This window comes from Coffea arabica, chromosome 6c (assembly GCF_036785885.1).
Source record: "Coffea arabica cultivar ET-39 chromosome 6c, Coffea Arabica ET-39 HiFi, whole genome shotgun sequence".
NCBI classification, from domain to species: Eukaryota; Viridiplantae; Streptophyta; class Magnoliopsida; order Gentianales; family Rubiaceae; genus Coffea; species Coffea arabica.
In genome coordinates, this window is record NC_092320.1 from 1,108,506 (window position 1) to 1,129,229 (window position 20,724).

At 38.7% G+C, this 20,724-nt stretch overlaps 2 protein-coding genes across 2 annotated transcripts; both read right to left on the minus strand.

Moving 5' to 3' along the window:
- Window positions 1–5,563: 5,563 nt before the first annotated feature.
- Window positions 5,564–11,166, minus strand: LOC113692032 (protein DETOXIFICATION 53-like). Its single transcript, XM_027210368.2, has 3 exons — window positions 10,787–11,166; window positions 10,238–10,431; window positions 5,564–7,517 (listed from the first exon to the last, which is right to left on the minus strand). The coding sequence occupies exons 2-3, from the start codon at window positions 10,340–10,342 to the stop codon at window positions 6,123–6,125; spliced, it is 1,500 nt and encodes a 499-aa protein (XP_027066169.1). The 5' UTR covers window positions 10,343–10,431; window positions 10,787–11,166; the 3' UTR covers window positions 5,564–6,122.
- Window positions 11,167–14,865: 3,699 nt separating this feature from the next.
- LOC113694235 (uncharacterized) lies at window positions 14,866–20,499 on the minus strand. The gene is made up of 10 exons (XM_027213117.2): window positions 20,259–20,499; window positions 20,059–20,121; window positions 19,758–19,813; window positions 18,837–18,930; window positions 18,611–18,671; window positions 17,326–17,407; window positions 16,559–16,614; window positions 15,562–15,625; window positions 15,337–15,411; window positions 14,866–15,221 (listed from the first exon to the last, which is right to left on the minus strand). Exons 1-9 carry the CDS (start codon window positions 20,391–20,393, stop codon window positions 15,348–15,350), a joined length of 675 nt encoding a protein of 224 aa, XP_027068918.1. The 5' UTR covers window positions 20,394–20,499; the 3' UTR covers window positions 14,866–15,221; window positions 15,337–15,347.
- Between the last annotated feature and the right edge of the window lie 225 nt (window positions 20,500–20,724).

The following is a 20,724-nucleotide window of genomic DNA, read 5'->3' on the forward strand; positions in this document are numbered from 1 at the left end:
GAACGTGGCGTGTCATCTATAAAAATCATGGTACTTTTTTTTTGGAAGCAACTCTGAATTTTGGTACATAGACCTACTAGAATACAATGTATAAGTTGTCTCCTTTAATACAGGCAGGTATGATTTATGCAATTGTTACACAGGCTGCTAAATTGGATTACTGAATTCAATCTTCGTATTACAAAGTCCTTTAATCTTCCTTTGAATTGGCTATGAACAAATAAGTAGTAATTTAACTCAGAGCCCAGTCAACGAACCAAGTGATTCGATAGCTCATCGCTTTATATATAAATATATTTTTTTTATTGCTAAGAGAATCCGTATCTGCTACTCGAAAGTGCACATTGAGTAAATTCCATCTCGTGCAATAACTGGCTGCTATATAAAAGTGCATATTGGGTAAATTTCGGCTCGTGCAATAGTCCGCCAATCACGTGGAGGGGTAAGACGCACTAAGCAATGCTTGTACGGCAGACAGATGTTCCAGAAGAGGTTGAAACCCGGGTTGGCAGGAAGACATGACCAAAATGCGCTAGGCACAGCTTTGTATTTTTACTCATCATAATGGCATGAAAAGACAAATTCATTTGCCAATCCGGATCCATCTTGCCGAACTGAGTACATGCAGCGTTGCTGATTAGTGTAATTCCAACAGTAAATGTGTAAAAACAAAAAATGCAGGAGCACTAAAAATAAATTGGTTCCCATTGCTTAACGAAAATTAGAAACGACAGTACAAGTACAATGGTTCTCTGGATTGAAGATAATTCGATAAAAATTTTAATTTTATTAAAAAGATAGTTAAAATTTTAACAAAAAAAAAAAAAAAAGGAAAACATGATAATAACAGACTACGAAAATATTATTTTAAAAAGTAACAATCCAAACACTCTGAATTGATTATTGCATTTGCCCTTGGAAACAATCAAGTGCCAAAGTAAAGATGCTTTATCATATGGGCAGCCACTCAGATAACTAAACCACCTTACCTCATAATTAAAACCACCCACATTACAGAACAAAAGGGGAAAAAAGATTAAAAAAGAGGAGTGAATGTGATCCGTTCATATAAAAGAAAAAGGCACTAGAAATTAATAAGTGCATGTATGCTTCGGTCCTGACGAAACCTTGAAAGTTGAAGAGCAACTTAAGAAGAGCTCATAAAAGTTTCCTTGACTATGAAGTATGAAATTGGTGCTTCTTCTTATATTTCATTTTTAAGTACGTCTACATTATCTAAACCGCCTTGCCGTTTCTCTGAAAAAAAAAAAAAAAAGGAACTGTTGCTTCTTTAACAAATACTGCTTGCATTGCCTGTAAGATTTCTTGAAAAAGTGGAGACATTCCTTCTAAGTTTTAAATGGTGACTAACAGTAAATTTCATATTTAAAAAAAAAAAATAGCATCCTATCGTATATTTTGGTGTTGCGATACTAGTTTCCCGCATTATCTTATGATGTTATCCAATTCTAAATGTTATAGGAAATAAAGCTATCAAAGAATCAAGCCTTGACAAACATTTTGGATTCGATTCCTTAAAAATTGGATTCAAGTTTGACTTTGAACAAGCTAGAACTCGAATTTGAATTGGTATTAGAATTTAATAAAAATGTCGAATCGAATTCAAATTCATACATATTCGACTCCATTAGGCTCAAATAATTTTTATATTTTATATTTAATATATTTATAAATATTATATAAGTAATTATACATTTATTATTTTATTTTATAGATATTGTACGTGTATTATTGATAAATAATATTAAAAATTAAAAACTAAAACAAAATTTTGAGTTTCTGATGGAACTCAAATGTAATGAATGTTAAATCGAACCAAATTCGAGTTTAAATCTTATGTTCGTATGGAATTCAAGTTCGAACCCAAAACTTTGAATCGAGCCTAACAGATTCGAAGTTCAAGTCGTTTGTAGTCCTAACTTCTAATAGGAAAGACATTGCTTGAATTTTATAATGCTCATTTTTTCTAATAAGAAAGACATTGATATTTTGAGAAATATGAAAAATATTTGTTTGTTTTTTCAAAAATCACGTGATATAGTTATTGGATAAATGTTGCATCAACATGGAATGTTGAGCTAGAAAAAAGTGAATTCATATAATGTTACCCTTTCTTATTTAGCTATTTTCCACCTGAAGCGCAAATTGACTGGTATTTTTATTTTGAGGCGATTATAATAACTGCTTGGATTGCCCAGTTTTCCAAAAACTAGTCTTAACTCTGAAAATACTCCAAATACACACAATTTTAAATACACATAACAAAAATACAAAAAAATAAATGAATAAATAAAAAAAATACTATCTCTTCCTTCTCCTACTTACCACCCACTACTCACAACCACCTATCACCGCCATTATCTCTCCCCTATCGCATTACCACCCCTTCCCCCTCCTCCTATCTCCTTTCTCTACCTCCCTCTCCCTCTTTCTCATTCCTCCTCCTCTTTTCCCTTCTTCCTTCTCCCCTTGCCTTCTTTCCCCTCCATCCCTGTTCCCCAGCAACCCATCTTTTCCTCCTCCCTGTTTGGTTGGGGTTGTCGGAAAAAAGAAAGGAAGATGAGAAGAGAGAAGGAAAGAGAGGAAGACAGTAATGGCCATACCAATTGGTGATGGTAAGAAATTTTTAATAAATTCTAAAAATATTTCAATAAAATTTTAATTTTTAAAAAAATCTAAAAATATATTTCAAAAACAGCTAATCCAAATAAATCATTTACCGTTGAAATTTTTCAAATACAATAATGTTATAACAGTAACGTTTTTAAAAAACACTTCTAAAAACACTACCAACCCAAAAATTACATGTATTGTAATATGCTTAAAGGCCGAATTTGCGTGGCATCAACACCGCATGCACTACGCTGCTCCAACATTAACTACACCAAGAATTATAATGCAATTCCCGTTCCTTAGTCCTTCATATTTGTTTGGACGCGATTACTTTCGTTCGTTGTTATTAATCATATCAATGTAGTCGGTCATACGTCTATTCGAAGCATTTGATTAGTTAGCCTAGGAATTGTGATGTCACCATACTGTATTAGATTTAGTAAACACTCATCAATACATTTGAATCATACTGAAATTGTCATGCGAATTGACGACGTATTACAATTTACTGCCCTACCTACATTTAATCAAGTCAAAATACATGTGCTGATATTAAAGCCAGTTTTGAGGGCTCCGTCTGATGGAATCCATGTCGGCAACATCCGCATAAAAATTCAAACCTACCTTTGATGGTGACTATCTAGCGACGGAAAAAACGTGTCCGCCATCATCGTTTTTCTCTTTTTTTTTCCCATGTCCCTTGTTGAAAAGTGGATTTAGGAAGAGAAGTGATTAACCGATTCCATGGTTTTTTTTTTTTTTCTTATGGCTACGATAATATTTCAAAAGGTATATAAGCTGAGTCAGACCCAAACTCCGACTGCACTATATCAAAAATTAAGTATACTCGTGCTAATATTTTAACACTGTGATCCAACTGTTACGGCTTCACGTTCCTCTCCACTCTCCTCTCTTTAATTTTCTCAAACGCAAAATTATGGTCCCGGGATCCCGACTCCAACTTTCATTAGGATACGTGTTGCATGTATCGGGGCCCTCATGCTTCTTCTATGGAATGCAAAAGCGTCCTCGCGGGCCTTCTTGATCCTAGTTCAATTTTATCCATTCCACCTGTGGATATCGGCCCTTCATTAGTCCGTTCACTCCTTGTCGACAATTAGACATCTCGTCTCGGACATCTTCAGATGAAGTGATCAATGAGGTGATACTGAAAAGGCGTCCTACCTCACTTTTTCCCTTGCTCAGGACTACCAACATCTCAACTATTTGCATGATTCATGATTGATAGAGTGATTTGAATGCTAGTCACTCTGCTGATTAGACGTACACCTGACACTGCTGCTCTAAGCTGATAACAGGTAGAAGGTAGATCTCATCATTTCTTTCCTAGATACGAGTGTTATGAATATTTATCTAATACTCCCAAATGAAGTACGTAATCTAACTTGCATATTAAACCCTTGAACCATAACTAACTTAAGCATTAGAGTGAGAAAATTTGACAGGTGAACTCGTGCGTTCTCGACTCGATTCATTTGACCAGAATTCACATCATCACTGCCCTTCCTCGAGTCTTGGGGCCGCTTTGTCGATTTAGAAGTTACTACTGCCTGGAAATATAGCATATTGGATAATTGGGACAATTTGATCACTTTATAAGGCTAAGAATCGTTGTCATATCATAAAATTGGTTTCTTTTATTTTCATATTAAGTTGGAAGATTGGAGAGTAGGGTTTATATTTTCATGCTTGCGGTATCAAAATCTGCACACGGGCTCTTCTAAATATATGCCATACGTGCAAGATGGAATCTTATCAAAATAGAAGTTTGCCACGTACATACATGCACTCGTTATTAATCCTAGTTTAAAAAAACACACCTATGATGTGCATATTTTTCAAAAGAAAATTACAGTAAAACTTTTGTATAATAAAAATGGTAGAAGTTAATGGTTAGTAAAAAAAAGACAGTTAATGATTAAGTGAAGTACGCGTATAAGTAGTTGCGATTAATAGGTTGTTGATGATTTTCTTCTTTCCTGGCCATTTGATTGGAGATGGCAGCAAGTCTTGGATATATAAAATCTGAAGGGGTGAGCACATGCACTATATATATAGTAGCAACAGTTATAGCAAAAGTCATGTAAAAGTGGGGAGTATAGAGTATGAGATGGTTGTATGGTGCTCTTCATGCAAGGGTAAAATTGAGGTAAAAATGATGACAAAAATTTTAACACCAAACTCATGGCTAAGACTTTGTACATAGTTAGATCATATGCATCAGGCTGCTTATAGCAAACTATGTGCACACATATTCTCATTACGAGTACACAAAAAGAATGCTAACTCGTTACACTTATTTTTGTTTGGTATGCGTGTTCGTTCTCCAATTTCAACATACATAAACTGAAACATAAGTCCACGAAATTCTAATAGCCAAAAAAATCAAACAACAAAATCACGCAGTTTTCAATGACTAGCTTCTTTAATGATTAGGAGGCGACGAATCTGGGCAATAAAACAAAGAAGATATACATGTTCAGACGCTCCAAAGATAAGTTTATTTGAGAACGAACCCAATTTTCCTGTTGAAGTTAATTACTTCTTGCATTGATCAAGGAGGAAAGAGAGAAAGAAAGAAGAAAGAACACAGGGGCACCCTACCCTACACAGCCCCATTCCCAAAAGAGTTCCCCTGGTCAAACAATCGATTTATCTTTAAAAAAAAAAAAAAAAAAAAAGCGCACAAAATGATATTATAGCAGAGTTGCCAGTTGCAAGTTAGAATGCAGTACAAACTATATATGACGTTTGAAAAGGAAAATAATAATCGACTTGTATCATTGGATATTCATGAAACCCTAAGTATGTATGTATGCATTCAAGGCAGAACTCCTACTAACATACATTGACTTGTTATATATATATATATATATATATAAATATAAATTAAAAAAGAGTGTGCAAGAAAAGAAATGTTGGAATCTGTTTTGAATTAATGAATGGGAAGGCAATTAATATACAATCTGCCAGCTGGTTAGGAAAAAAAATTCTGTCCCCTAACACTGAATTGAATATTGAAGTTAACGAATGACTGATGAAATCTACTGCCAAATAAGTAACGATCACGATCATTTCTAACTTCTGTAACCCTCCAAGCAATTTCCCCGCTCCTAAGATGGAATGTGCTCAGAACCGCAAATTTGTTTGGACAAAAAATGGACCAACTTTTGTACATATATGGTTAATACGCAACCATTAATAATAATAGTTTCAACCGATGGATCAAGTGCTCCTAAGAACGGCTGGGCTGTACTATTGGTTAATTTGTATCAAAACGGACCAACTTTTGTACATATATGGTTAATACGCAACCATTAATAATAATAGTTTCAACCGATGGATCAAGTGCTCCTAAGAACGGCTGGGCTGTACTATTGGTTAATTTGTATCAAAACGGGAATTAGCGTTCTTTTTTTTTTTAAAAATAAAAAATAAAAAATTTCGGATACTGGAGAGGAAAGGTATCAAGGAATAAGGTTGGATCCTCCGTCCCCATCATCGTTGTCCCCGTGGGCGGCCAGCGTCAACTCCTCAGCCCTCTTGGCCTGGTGCTTCCAGTCAGTTTGGACCAAGGTGTAAACCATGAGGCTCAAGCATGCAGCCTGGGATGCAATCAGACCCAGCCACAGCCCCCGGAAACCTATGTTGAGCTTGAATGCAAATACTACCGAGCAGGGTATCCCCACCAGGTAAAAGGCGGCAAGGTTTATGCGGACGCCGACCCTGGGGCGTGCAGAGCCAGTGAGGGCACCGCAGGCAGCGGTCTGAGAAGAATTCCCCACCTCAGCCAACCCCAAAATGGGGAGGACACCGGCAATTAAGCCCAGAACCTGGGGGTCGCTGGTGTACAGCTTTCCCCAAACAGACCTCAGGGCCACACTCAAGCCGAAGGCTAACGTCCCATAAGCGAGTCCGACGCAGAGACCGAGGAGGGCGGCAAATCTGGCTCTGGCGGGCTGACCGGCCCCCAATTCGTGGCCGACGCGCTGGGAGATGCTCAAGCCGAGGGAAAAGGGGAAGACGTAGATGGTACCGGTGGTCTGGATGAGGATGCCCATGGCGGCGACGCAGGCCTCCGGGTTGGTCAACAGGCCGCTCATAAAAAGGATGATCTCGTACCACCACCACTCCAAGCACACGGAGAAGAGGCTGGGGATGGCGAGGCTGAGCAAGGGCCCCCAGCCTTGGAGGACGGAGAAGAGGGTTGCCCCGACCCAGGGCTTGATGGCGACTTTGGAGAAAACGAGATAGAGGAGCAAGCCGGTATTCATGTTGAGGGTGTAGAAGACGGAAGCCAAGGCGAGGCCCTTGACCCGGAGGTTGAGGTGGGATACAAGGAGGTAGGTGATGGGGAGGTGGAGGAGGGTGGAGCAAGTGGCGACAACGGTGGCGGGGGAGTTGAGGCCCTGGGTCCTCAAGAAGGAGCGCAAGGGGGTGATGTGAGCGTGGGCAATCAACTCGGGGATGGAGTAGACGAGGTAAGCCTTGGCAACGCGCAAGATGACGCGGTCCTGGCCGAGGCGGAGGAGGACAGGTTCGACGTTGAGCCAGAGAAAGGTGATGGGAATGGAGGCGAAGAAGAGGAGGAGGAAGGTTTTGATGTAGGTGTGGGAGAGGACGGACAATCGCTTGGCGCCGTAGGCTTGGGAGCAGATGGGTTCCATCCCCATGCAGAGGCCTTTCATGACGGAGAAGCCGGTGACGTTGGCGAAGCCGATGGCGAGGGAGCCTCCGGCAAGTTCAGTCTTGCCCATGCGACCCAAGAAGAGCATGGATATGATACCCTTGGAAAACACCAGCAGCGTCGTCAGCGCCACTGGCAATGCAATCTTCATCAGTGAGAAGAGCTCTTCCCACACCTAAATTACGTACGTACAATTTATTTTTCAAAACAAAAATTAAAATAAAAAAAAAAATTCTCGTACGCGTAATATATTAATACTACTCCCTAAATGGATCATTCAGACAATAATGATGATGTCATCTTTAATTACATCATCATCATGATGTAATTAATAAACCCCAACGGATCTAAATTATTAGTATTACTTATTATTATTACTACGTACTCATGACTACGCGATGCTAGTAAATAAACAGTCGTTCGATAGAAAATACTACTACTACTACTAGTCTACTACACATATAACCAACAGCGAAAAAGAAAAAAAACAATAATAATAAACTATAATTGAGATTATGGGCTAGCTGATGAAGGCGTGCAAGAGGTAGTAGTTGGGTTGCAGTAGGGTAGAGTGGGATGGATGCACATTTTCACGTGCCTGCACGCACATACACATCTGCCATCCTGCAAATTTTCAGAGTGTCCAATTAATTAATCCCTCCCCCACCCTCAGCTTTAAAGATAATTAATGATAATCAAAGTAAGGACACGTGATTTGCACTTTGGATGAACAAAACTGTAGATCATCAGAGATGAGGATCGATCAGGCTGTTCCCATTGCTTTGATTTGATGCTGGTCCAAATCGAATCTCCCAACCATAATCAAAGCATGGAGTGGAGCAAAGCAAATTTGGCTTGGTAAGCTAGCCTAGCGGGTGATACGCAGAATGAAGTTGGTGATCTCTCTCACCTGAGCATATGATAATTTCTACTGCTACAAAGACAGATTTCAGATTTTTGGTGCTGGTTTTAGTGGCAGCTGCCAAACACACGAATACGAACGAACGAACGAAGAGGCAAAAATTCATCGAGGACAGGACAGGACGATCAAAATTATTTACTATTTAACAACGTATTGTAGTTTGAATATTCCTTTTTTCTTGCACGAGCAAACAAACAAACTACAACTACAGGCGCCTACCCCAAATTTCCACTATCCTATGCATTATGCAATATGCAATATGCAATATGCAATATGCAATATGCATGCATGCATGCATGCTTCACCGTGGAGAGTTGACCGTCCTTTTCTCTAGCTAGTTGTTACTGGCAGTTAATTATTACGAGGATGAGTGTTTTTCTCAGGTCGCTGGTATTGAAATTTGTCATGAATGAATGAATGGGTACATCTAATTTTCCTGTCTCAGGGAAAGCACGCAGGACCCAAAATTATTATGTGATGTGATGTGATGTGATTTCAACTCGATCGGAACACATACATACACTCATTCATATGGGTTACTATCATAAACATAAACTTAGCATGCTAATGGGAAAGAAAGGGTAGTAGCTAGTACGAAAAGAAAGAAAAAAAAGGACCCGCAAGGGTGGGTTGGTTGCTAGGCAGGCAGGCAATAACAGGTTATTTTAAGACCCAAATTGTACGTTCTGCCGCCCGATCTTTGCAAAAGGAATGCCAGATCACCCACGTACTCACCAATTAATTATCTTCCAAGTTGAAAGCAAGAAAATTAAGCGAGGCAGAGAGATAATACAAAGTAATTAATTAAACAGTACGTGTGTGGTAAAATCAATATGAAACTAGTCCAAAAGAAAGGGCTTCCGGCTTCTCTCACGACTTGGCCCATCATGACCATCATGATCATGAGTCAGGGAGTAGGGGAACAAAACAAATCAATTCTGCACAAATTTTATTACGTGCATGTTAATTTGCTCGGTGAGATAAGAATGTGCATGTTTGCACTTTGCACGCACATGTGCTTGTGCTTGTGCTTGTGCTTGTGGGGGAGCCTGCAGCCAGATTCTTCTAAGTGCCCCCTTTAATTCTGATGTATACATATATATATATATATATATATATATATATATATGTAGCTGCTAGAGTAGTACCATCATGACTTACTGCTACTAATACATTCCAAACCATCGCATAAAAGTAGATGTTTTCCCGGTCTATCGGGAAGGGTCTGCCTTTTAAATTCTAGGCTTGGGATAAGCTAAGCTAATGTTGCTTGTTTATACCGCTAATCATGTTAATTACTACTTCTATGACATGCCCTTCTTTTAATTACCATGCTTGATTTCGTGGAGTGGTCTTTTTCTAACGATCAACTACGTACTGAAATTATATGAACCTCGTAAATAGCTAGCTTGTGCACATGAAATTATATGGACCACACTGGGCTATTCACTCTTTTAATTAATTAATTAATTACTCGAAAAAAAGCTAAAAGATTGGTAAGGAAGGAAAAGTAGGGTTGAGCGGGGTAAGATAGGAAGGATTATATATAAATAAGTAAGAGATACTAAATTCAAAACTTATTCTTTTTTTCTTTTTTTTTTAAAAAAAAAGGCAACCAAACCCAATTTACACCACACACACCAGCTTAGAAGTTAGAACCACTCATGCATCCTCAACAGTAGCGTCAGAAACCCAAAAAACAAAAAAACAAAAAAAAAAAAAAAAAAAAAAGAAGAAGAAATGGTGTCGTCAATCAAACTTTTAATATTAAACTGATCCTCTGATCTGCATGCTTGCTCCTGCTGCTAGCCAGCGCCTAGAGGACTGTTTTCTTTTGACTAGTGAGTAGTGATCCAGTCTCCATGTAATCTTTAGCGGGCTAGTTGGGGAGGATCGGAGAAAGAAATGGGGTGGCGGAAGCGCGGATATATAGCATACAGGGAGAGTGATGGTGTGATGTCAGGATGGCTTACCTCTTTCACCGATATTCTCTGGAGAAATTGGCAGCCACAAGCTCTGCTCTCTCTTGCTCTTCCATTGTCTCTAATTTCCTCTTGGCTACCTTGGTTGCTTGTCATGGTGCTGTTAACGCCTTCAAAGCCTCGAAGTTCATCCACAGCGCACGTGTCGGCATGAGAGAGGAAGCGACGAACAAAACAATGAGGAGCTACAAACAAAGGGAGAATATAGCAGGTAGCAGCATATGATGAGAAGTTTGATTTAAGTACTAGGAACTGAACGACAACGGGGAGTAGTGGGCATATAGTAGATGCACCCAAGAAACTAGACAAATATATCCAATAACATATATATTGTTTACGAGTTTGTTTTAATCCAGCTTAATTAATTCTGTTTTAAATTTTACGCGTGCAGCAATCTCTCTGCACTAAGTAAAACATAACTTGGTTGGAGTATACAATTGATAGGGAGTATATGTGTTAGTACCATAATATACGAGCAGAGGAAGATGGGAATTAAAGTGCGGAATGAATGAATGAATGAATGGCAATGGGGCTGCTAACCTTATATAGTATGTGTATGCATAGAGTGGTAGTGTCTTCAAAGCTGCGTGCGTGCGTCCGGTCATAACCTTCCGACCTCCTCGGCCCACGGCGTTGGAAGTCACCGGTCTAGAGGAACGAGCAAAAGAAAACCATATATGGTGTTTTGTTTTGGGACAAGGAACAGCAAAGATTGGGAATGCGCATACACATGCATGCCAGATTTATATAGACTCTTTAATTAATCTTACATTCACAGAGCTAGGGTAGCTCATAAACCCAATTGAAAATTGTGAGTTGTACTTTGGCACGTCAGGGACCAAAAATACATATAATGAATGAATGGTAAACTAATTATAATCCCTGCAAATAGCTAGAGAGTTCGTACGACTAAACATGCAAAAGTTAAGCTGCGTATGGTATAGCCCACTAACAATGCATATGAGCGCTTCTTCAACTCCTCCTGGCGGGGGCTTTTGTTGGGCGTCCATTGCTGCCATTAATTAATTTTTTTTAAAGTGCCAAAGCCCCTTTCTTTGGCAAATCATATACACTTACTTGCGCATGTAATTTGCTGCTAGTAGTAGATGTAGATTTCAAACTTTGTAACACGCACCTGCTGTAGCTGTTCCACTTTTGGTGTGCACAATTATTGTTGTGTTTGAGTTTAATGTAATGAAAAGGGGTACCGGGGAAGTTGGTTGCTTTGGTTTGAAGAGTTCGCTCACTGCTCCTATCCTATTCCATTCCTATCAACGACGTTCTTTTCATTTGTATCGCTTCCTTCCTGCAGGTCTTTTCTTTTGCAGAGTTTCTTTCTTGGGCTTCTTAATTAATTTGAGGGAAGGAATATATTTGGTGCGGACAATCATATTCAAACTGTGGCCTTTGGAGGTGGTAATGTGTTGCATGGCTTGTTTGTTTGTCCCATGCGGGTCTGTATGTGTGTGTGTGTGTGTCTATATATATATATATATATATACACACACACACACACATATATATATATATATATATATATATATTTTTTTTTCGGGTGAAGAGAAGAGCAACCACATATATTCATATATATATATATATATAAAAGATACCAGAAAATACCTAGTACGTACTGCTGTACTTGCTAAATATTAATATACCAAATCAAGTGGCAATAATACCTTTCCATATCACGTGTAGTTAAATGTTATGAGCGGACCCGGCTTCGTTGATTTTCCAGTTTCCAAAGGAAATAGTTACTAGAAGTTCACTGATAAATACTAATAATCATCGATCTAGCAAGCCTATGTTTCGAACTCCACCAACGGGACAAGCGAGAGCAAATTCATAGCTAGAAAACGAAAATTAAGAGGAAAAAGCCAAAAAAATTAAAAATAAAAAATTTAAAGGCAAAAAACTTTTAAAGTACAGATTATTAAAGTGATTGAGACGGGAAAGAGGAACGCCAAGTGAAATTTCAAAAGCTGATGCTATTCAAGAGTCGAGACAGAGGCAGAACGTGCTTTGTGACCTTAATTATTGGCTATCTGTTGCCTTTCAACGAAGAAATCAGAATTAAATCACTAACCCTTAATCCCAAATAAATCTCAAAAGCCGGCAACTCTTGAGGCCACTCAGGAACTAATAATCTAACCCCAAACCCTCCCTCCCAAAATGATCGATGTGGCTATCTGCTGCCTAGGGCTCCACTTTCATATTGAAAATCATCATATCTTGCCTGAAAAAAGAGCAAAAAAAAAAAAAATTTTGAACGTCTTGTCTAAATGTCAATGCTATTAGATAATCTACATATATATTTGCTTCATAAAAAGGTTGCCAACTTGGAATGGAGAAGAGTGTGGCTTCATTTAGGTTTTGACTCTTGACCTCTTCGATCGTATTTCTTTCGTTTAAGTAGAATTAGCTGCTTAATTAAGTAAGTAGCCAATGGATGCGGAGATAATCCTGTCCTGTGTGTGTAAAGAGGACAACAACTCGGACACCGCTACTTTTGGTGAAGAAGACAATCCTCTGTAGTCCACATGACAGGATCCCCCCAAAATTCCATTCCGCCTCTTTTTGGGTGGTGAGGGAGAGAAGGGATTGCATTAAGACCAGGTTAACAAAGAACACGAATGAATGAATAATGGTGGCTTACGGCCTCTGCGATATCGGCGCTGGTGAGGATTCATTGAATTTTTTAAGCAACAAAATGGAGTTTGCAGCATCAACTGAGACATGCATGCATGTTGTTGCGATCGAGTAGCTAAGAGCCCTCACAATTTACTACTCACTATCTGTTCATTTATTTGGGTTTCGCTCTCTCTCTCTCCCCTCCTCCTGTCTCTCTCTGGGTCACGGGCGTTTGGGCCACCACCTTCTCCCTCCCTCGCACTGGTTGGTGGTGTTGAAGGAGGTAAAGAAAGGCAAGTTGGCAAAAGGTTTTTGTTTGTGGTTTAGGGTCTTTTCAGATCTATTACGGACCGACCGCACATAATTAATTAACTATACATATTATATACACACACACACACACCTCCCTGATCGCCTCCTTTTCCGTCTCACCGCCCCATCTCAATGTGAAAATGATATGCTTACTTGACAATTAACAACAACACAGTAGTAGACTATTTCGAGTCTTGGATTACAAAGCAACCCACCACCAAGAAGAAGACAGTAACTTTTATTTTTGATTGGATTTTGGGCAGAGTCCGCCCCAGCCGGGCGCTGCAAGCAAAACGGTGAACAACACTTGCGTCAGTACGTCCGTACCTTTTACCCAATTTCGCATTGCCATTACGCTCTTACGTGCCTGCCTGTGGCTACTTTCTCCCAATTTCAGTCTTTGACTTGTGCGCTCCTCCTCCTCCTCCATCTATGAATTGATCTATCATGCAATAACACAATATATGTACCAAAGCCAACTTTTCACGGTACTTTAGCTTCGAATTATGCAAACATACTTTTGTCTCGATATATGTCATGTCCGAAAAAAATAAAATTAAAATCTTCCTTCCAGACTGGTACTTTTAAAAGGAAAGCCTTCCTTTTTCTTAAAAGCATATCAAAGACTTTTTGCTCCCGTCCTCCCCGTGCCAGTGCGCTGCGCAACCTGGGATGGAAGCTCTTGGACCACTACTAAATCTAGCCCTCTCTAACGTATTATATTTATGGACTACTACCACTTACTTGACATACCAAGTTATTAGGGAGAGGAGAAAACTGCCCCCCACTCGCCCTACCTCCCTCCCTCCTGCCACATCCCAAGTACTTCCACCACGCACACTACTATAGAAGACGGCATACGCAGGATGCGAGAAACGTTTACTGCAGAAGACAAACCAATTGCAGTTTCTTTCTTTGTTCACATGCAGAGACTAAAGGGTACGTGAGATTCCATGGTGATGGTGGTGGCATCCTTCTAATCCTACCTAGACAAAAAGAAGGCCGCCAAATCAAATGATTAGTTGGCTTGGAGGACATGTTAACCTTTTGATTGACAGGAGACACTAACGAAACGAGCGGAACAAAGAATCTCGTAATATCTTGAACAGTAGTATCTCCCACCTCCACCAACGTTAGAGTTTTGAGCCTTATGGGCAAGCTCTTGAATCTTTATAGCCAAACGGCTTATTTTGTCTTTCACTTTGTCTCCCTCTCCCCGACTCGACTCGTATCCTTTTGGCCACCACTGACAAAAACATTCCTCGCCGTCCGACATCAATTCAATCGTAAAATACTCCCACCACCCTTCTCCTTTAATGCGTATTCCTAATCATTCCACCGGAAGCATGCCACCGGTTTACCTCTCCAGCAATTTGCCTTGTGGTGGTTTGTGGGGACCAAAAAACACGATCCACATCCACGTTATTAAAAAGCACTGCAGGGAGTTTTATATTGCACTAAAACTGTAAAAACAAGTGACTTGCCAAAAAGAAAAGCGACCCTAAGTTCTTAATTCCGGCTCTCCACTTTCCTCTTCCCCTCGTAGGTAGGGTTGCAGTCTCTTTTTGGACCGGACCAAAAAGATAATAATAATAAAAACTGTAGGAGCAGCAGCAGCCGCAGCCTTTTACCTCCTGCACAATACTACCACCGGCTATTTAAAGTGCATAAGCGTATGGTCCATAACATGCTCACTGCTCATTCTCTGCCTGTTTATTTATGACCTGCTCTTGACTTCCAAGTTTAACTTACCCCAGTACTGGACATAACGGGGAAAAAAAACAAAACAAAAAAGAAATACGAGACTGCAGTTAAACACATTTCTTGTTGCACCAGTTGTAAAATCCCAGGCAGGGGGGAAAAAAAAAACTGAAAACCCTAATTTTCCCTCCAAACTCGTACAACCTCACGATTCTCTTGGGAACGTTACAAGAATGGATGGACCTCAGAACCTCCAATCAGATCATTCAACTCTTGCCACTCCCCCTGCTGCAGCCATATGCTCCAGTCTGCAACAGCCTCCCTCACAAATCTGACATTACCAATAAACTCTCCCAGTTAGTTCAATAACCAAAGGGACAGAAGCAAACCATTCATATGAACTTCAAAGCTCAAAACTGTTTGCCAAAATGGACGGAACTCAGAACCTCCAAATAGATCATTCAACTTTCGCAACCACTCCTGCAGGCATGCTACTGTCTGCAACAGTCTCCTTCACAAATCTGACATTGCCAGCAACTCCCAGTTAATTTTGATAATCATAGAAAAGATGCAAAGCATTCTTATTAAATTCAATATCAACGCTATGCACTGGATATATATAATTAGCACATATGATGAAATGCGTTCTATGACTGGGAGAGAAACAATACCGTGCCAATTTATCACGAGATGATTGCAAAATGTAGATTGCGAGAATGAGTGACAACATAAGTCCTGCTTATACAAGGTAAGGGAGCAAAATTGTCAAACTATTACAAAAGCCAAGTAGGCATATTATAGATATCAAAGTAACCAAACCATTCAACCAGACACACTTATGGTCCCCAAAGATGCAGTTCTTCTCATTAAAACTCTTATAACCATCAAGTATTTGCTTCTTTCAACATAACTTTGTTCATAAGAGGGAAAATGATTTAGCACAAACAGTAAGATAAACCATGGGGAAAAGAGAAGTGGGGTGGGGGAGGAAAAAAATAAGCAAAAGATCTATAAAGACATTCAGTATCTTACAACTTAATAAAGCCTGAAAATGGTAAAATGAGTAACTTCCCTCGCAACAAAGGATAAAATGGTACCACCCCATATAGAAGCACCCACTAATGTTAATAAGCAACCAACTTCTAACTTTTCTTCCATCTTTTACTTTCATCTCCTATTTTGTTCCTTTTCCTCAATCAACTTTTCTAAATTTGCTAACAAGTCGAGGGCACCTATATCAATAGTATGAGTAATTGGCATAAATAGAGTGAACTTGAAATCATGGAGTAACGTCAAAGCCTGATCTGTTTGCTTTAACACTTACAAATCTGCTAAACTGAAAAATGGAAAAGTTACTCAAACAATCGCAAACACATCTTACTAGTTTAGAAAAGCAAAACAGTTGCTGCAAGAATGTTACTAATGGCAGTTTTCTGACATAGCTTTTCTCATCTTAAATAAAGCTAAAGTGAAGGTAGAAAAAAACTTCTTGACTTTTCAAAAAGTAGTTATTAGCTCAAAAGTAAGCCAGAATTAGCTGTATGTAATAGCAAACAATCTTCAATGCAATTTGCAATGCTTCATTAACTAAGTTCCTATTAAAGATGAAATATCAATTTGACTAGTTTTATGTATTTCATGAATCAAGTCAAACATACATGTCTTTACCTGATCCAAAGAGAACGTAGAATCCGGAAGCTACATCTATCTCTGATTGCTCTTCCCTAATTACAGAGGACCAGATCAATAAATAAACAATACTTCATTGCATAAGCCAAACATAAACTCTAAGTAGAGATCAACAAGTCTACTAACATCAGAGCTCAAGTTTCGAAACGAATACGCTAAGCTGCATTTATTAGTTCCTAATAAAATTGTTGAAGAATACAATTTTTATGTTTATCAGGAAAACTCGTGTATACATTTTAGCGTACAAAGCGCACAAATAGCCTAAGTTCTCCTTTCCACACGGTGACATTATACAGGAGGTAGTAATGGAGTTGCAGAGTAATTACATCATACTAATCCTGCTAAGATGACCAGTTTCTGCATTCCTCTAATGATTTTAATGTCCACATGGCCTATGATCCATGCAGCACATATCTGAAATTGGACTCCTACCCTTGATCAGAACTGATTTACAAGCCACAGAACTGAATTGCACGTTATTGTGCTAAAACTCCTATCCAAAAAATAAAAGAAAAAGAAGAAAAGAAAAGATTGCACAGGGGAGAATATAAGTCTCAGATGCCCAGTTCACGAAGCAACGAGTCAGACAGTAAGCCGTGGATTGCACGATTTCTTGCAGAGAAATAAACATTTTCTACCCAAAAAATTATAACCTTCATACAATCTCCTCAAACTATAAAAGACAGGCTTAGCGCCACATTGAATACCAATGACTCAAATGAAGACTTGTTGAAATCCACACTAACCATGTATATCTGACAAGGACATGCTTTGGCCAATGATCTTTATCCCAGAATTGTTTCCTAATGTCGGGATGAAATTCAATATCTGTCCAATACCAAACAGAAATTATTTCAATCAGATCCAGCAACATTTAAATCAGTGGTTTGCAAAGGGCCTTGATGAAACAAGAAGTTAACACACAACTCCAGCTGAACTTCAGCATGAACACAATTCTCATTTTAACTTAGAACCACTTGACAAATTTTTGGCAAAAAAAAAAAAAGAGACCAAACATGCTTTAGGTACAGGCTATGAAGGAAAACAAGAAAGAAGGGATACATAAAAAGAAAAGAACCAATGACAGAGCTCATTTATAGCCAAAACAAATATGCCCTACATAACCTTCCCTGTTAGGTTCTTTTAGACAAGTCGAAAACCAACTATGTTAAACCAATTTCTCTCTTCATCCTAGTGCAGCGAAAAAACAAAACAGAGGAAATGATAAAAGTACCATGCACCCAATAGTGCAAAAGGATTTGACTACAAACTCACAAAAACTTTCAGACAATATCAATCCTCAGCTTGACAGCATTTTATCCAAGAAGACCTAAACAGGAAAAGAGACCAACATTAACTCCAACACAAGCAGATGAAAAATTCTGTAGTATTCTGTTGACCAAAGTGTCGCCTGTGTGGATCACGGGAACTCTAGTTTGAAACTAGAAGCATCTGCATTCGACCATTTTCATGATACAGTACCTTGAAGAAATTGGAGAGGTTACCCTATAACTTGTCGTTAAGCATTACAAACTCCAGTCGTGCCTTCTACTAACCTCAGAGATTCGACCTAAAAATCATTAAGCTGGTAGGAGGTACAACTTGAGGTTTTAATGCATATCCATTGCAGAAATTAATCTTCGTTCAAGAAAATTTCATTATAATAAACTGAAAATTGTTGAGGTCTCAAGGTGGACTCAAAACTCTTGCCAGATCACGAATTTAAAAAATTTCTGAAAGCTACCAGTGAAAAAGAAAAGTTGCATTTATGCAGCAGCCAAGTAGATCAAGTAAGGAACCCAAAAAAAAAAATTACAGCTACTCAAATAATTTTGTTAAACTAGTTGAATGCATGCTTATGAACCTCCAAATCAAGATTCCAAGTTATAGACTTTAAGGGAGATAAAGATTGTAGAAATACTCAAAGAAAATAACCTGTGTAACAGTTAGTGAAATAGTAGCTTAACATAAAAAATCGCAGTCAAATAACAACCACCCACTCAAGAGAGAGAGAGGGAAAGAATAACGTACATCTGTGAGGCATATCAATAATTTTGGCAGTTACACCAAGCAAGTCGCTCCCTGCATACCTCTGTATGACATGAAAGAGTACCTCTATCACATGAATGATTTCTGCAGTAAGTTCTTTGCAAACTTAAGAAGTGATCGAAGCTACACGAACCACCATTCACATTTCACAACAATGGGCTTAGTGAACATCCAAAAATGTAAGATTCCAAAAGAAGCAAGACCTTACCAAATGCATATCTATCATTGGAACCTCAGAAGACTTTCGATTGATCAAAAAAAGCCATGGGATGTAAAATTTTTCCCTCCCAACTTGAAATGATCTGCATGTAAAATTGTTCTTAACAAAAGTAAAGACTTATTCACCATTTTTCTTTTTCTTTTTCTAATACAACATAAGAAAGGGCGAATTACTTGCAATGTAATAACTAAAGATCATCATATGAACAGGTCTAACAACATGTGAAGCCGTTTGGGAAAAAAAAAATAACAACATGTGAAGTCCCTCAAAGAGAAAGTAGCATATATAACTGAAGCAAGACTCAAAAGGACAAGAAAATTAATTTGTAACTAACACATAAAACAAAAAGATTGCCTTCTCACCAAAGAAGAATATATAAGCAAAATGAATACAATGCAAATTCACATAATTTCCTTGAAAATTTCATTATGTGAAAGTATTTTAAATGTAACTAAAATCAGGAAACTGTTAGGAGTGACTGAACGAAGGTTGGATCCATGGGAGAGAGCACGTAAAATGCATATGGCGTTGCTGTATGAATTCTGATTAGATCTTTAAACAAGAAGAAACATGGGCATTTTCCAAAGAGCGAAAGCAAAGAAGTAGCAAGTTAGATGATGGTAACTAACCCCTAACAAATCATCAGTAACTTCCAAAAAATGACTTTTGAACTCTACATGAACCAAACCTCCAAACAAAAGGAGAGATACTAGTATCAACAAATCCAAACATAAATTGCCAAAGCAGTCACTCAACAGTTCAAGACGATATACTAAACCCGAGTTCAGACCCTGCTCCTGACAGCTATCTCCAGTTAAAAGGACTATAAAGAACAAAGTAAGACGAGGAAGAGAGTAATTGTTTGGTGCGAAAAGAAGCAGAGAGTGGCATCTTCAGTACATTACATACATTTTGTAGGGATCCGCTCCAGTATAACCAGTGGGTTTTGGTATCGGTATCAACGCCTACGCCCAACGCGAACAACAAAAAACAAGGAAAACGTAAATCAGATATGCAATTTCAACCAAATACCTCGCAACTTCATATAAATAACAATAAATCTGTTTTTTTTTCCCCGTATTGGATCGAGGGTTAGAGAAGGATAAAGAAGACGGCAAAAATCAAAGAAACCTTTATTTAAGCTCAAATCAAACCACGAGAGGGCAAACAAAAACAAAAAACAGAGGGAATTCGTGGAACAAAAAATTACCTCACGGTTGACTGCAAAGGTTGGACAGTGGCGGCCTATCATATCATACCATACGCTCCTCGACTGCAATTTTAGCCCCCAAACCGAATCCCCAAAAAACAAAATAAGTGAGAAAATTCAAGAAAAATAATTACTGCAATGAAATTGGCCAATCTGAGACAGGACTGGACTATTGAATGAGGTGAAAGTAGTGTACGGACGGAATGATATTGACCCATGCGGCTCATGGGAACGATGTCGCCGGGTCTGTAAGCAAGAGCCCGCCATGATCCGACCCAAGATATCACTACCAATAAGCTAACAACTTTCTTCGCCTTTTGCCCGCGCTTTTCCATTTATCTGTTGCTCTGTCCTGGGAACGAAGATGACTCGACAAGGAGGAGGAAGAATTATTAAAACGGCAATAGGATCCATGGGTAAGTCAAGAGTGGGGATTAAGCTACTAGACAATCCAGTACACAACTACTATATTATTTCTTATCTAAAATTACTATTTTGTCCTTTTTCAAAAATAAAATTCCATCCAACCCGCTCTTTGTTAACCAGAACTTAGAGGAAACGGATGTATAGAGTGCTTCCACGGAAAGGGAATACAAGTAACAAATCTCGAATTCGAATTTTTTTATATGTCTTACTTAATGTTTTAAAATTCGGACCGTCAATTGA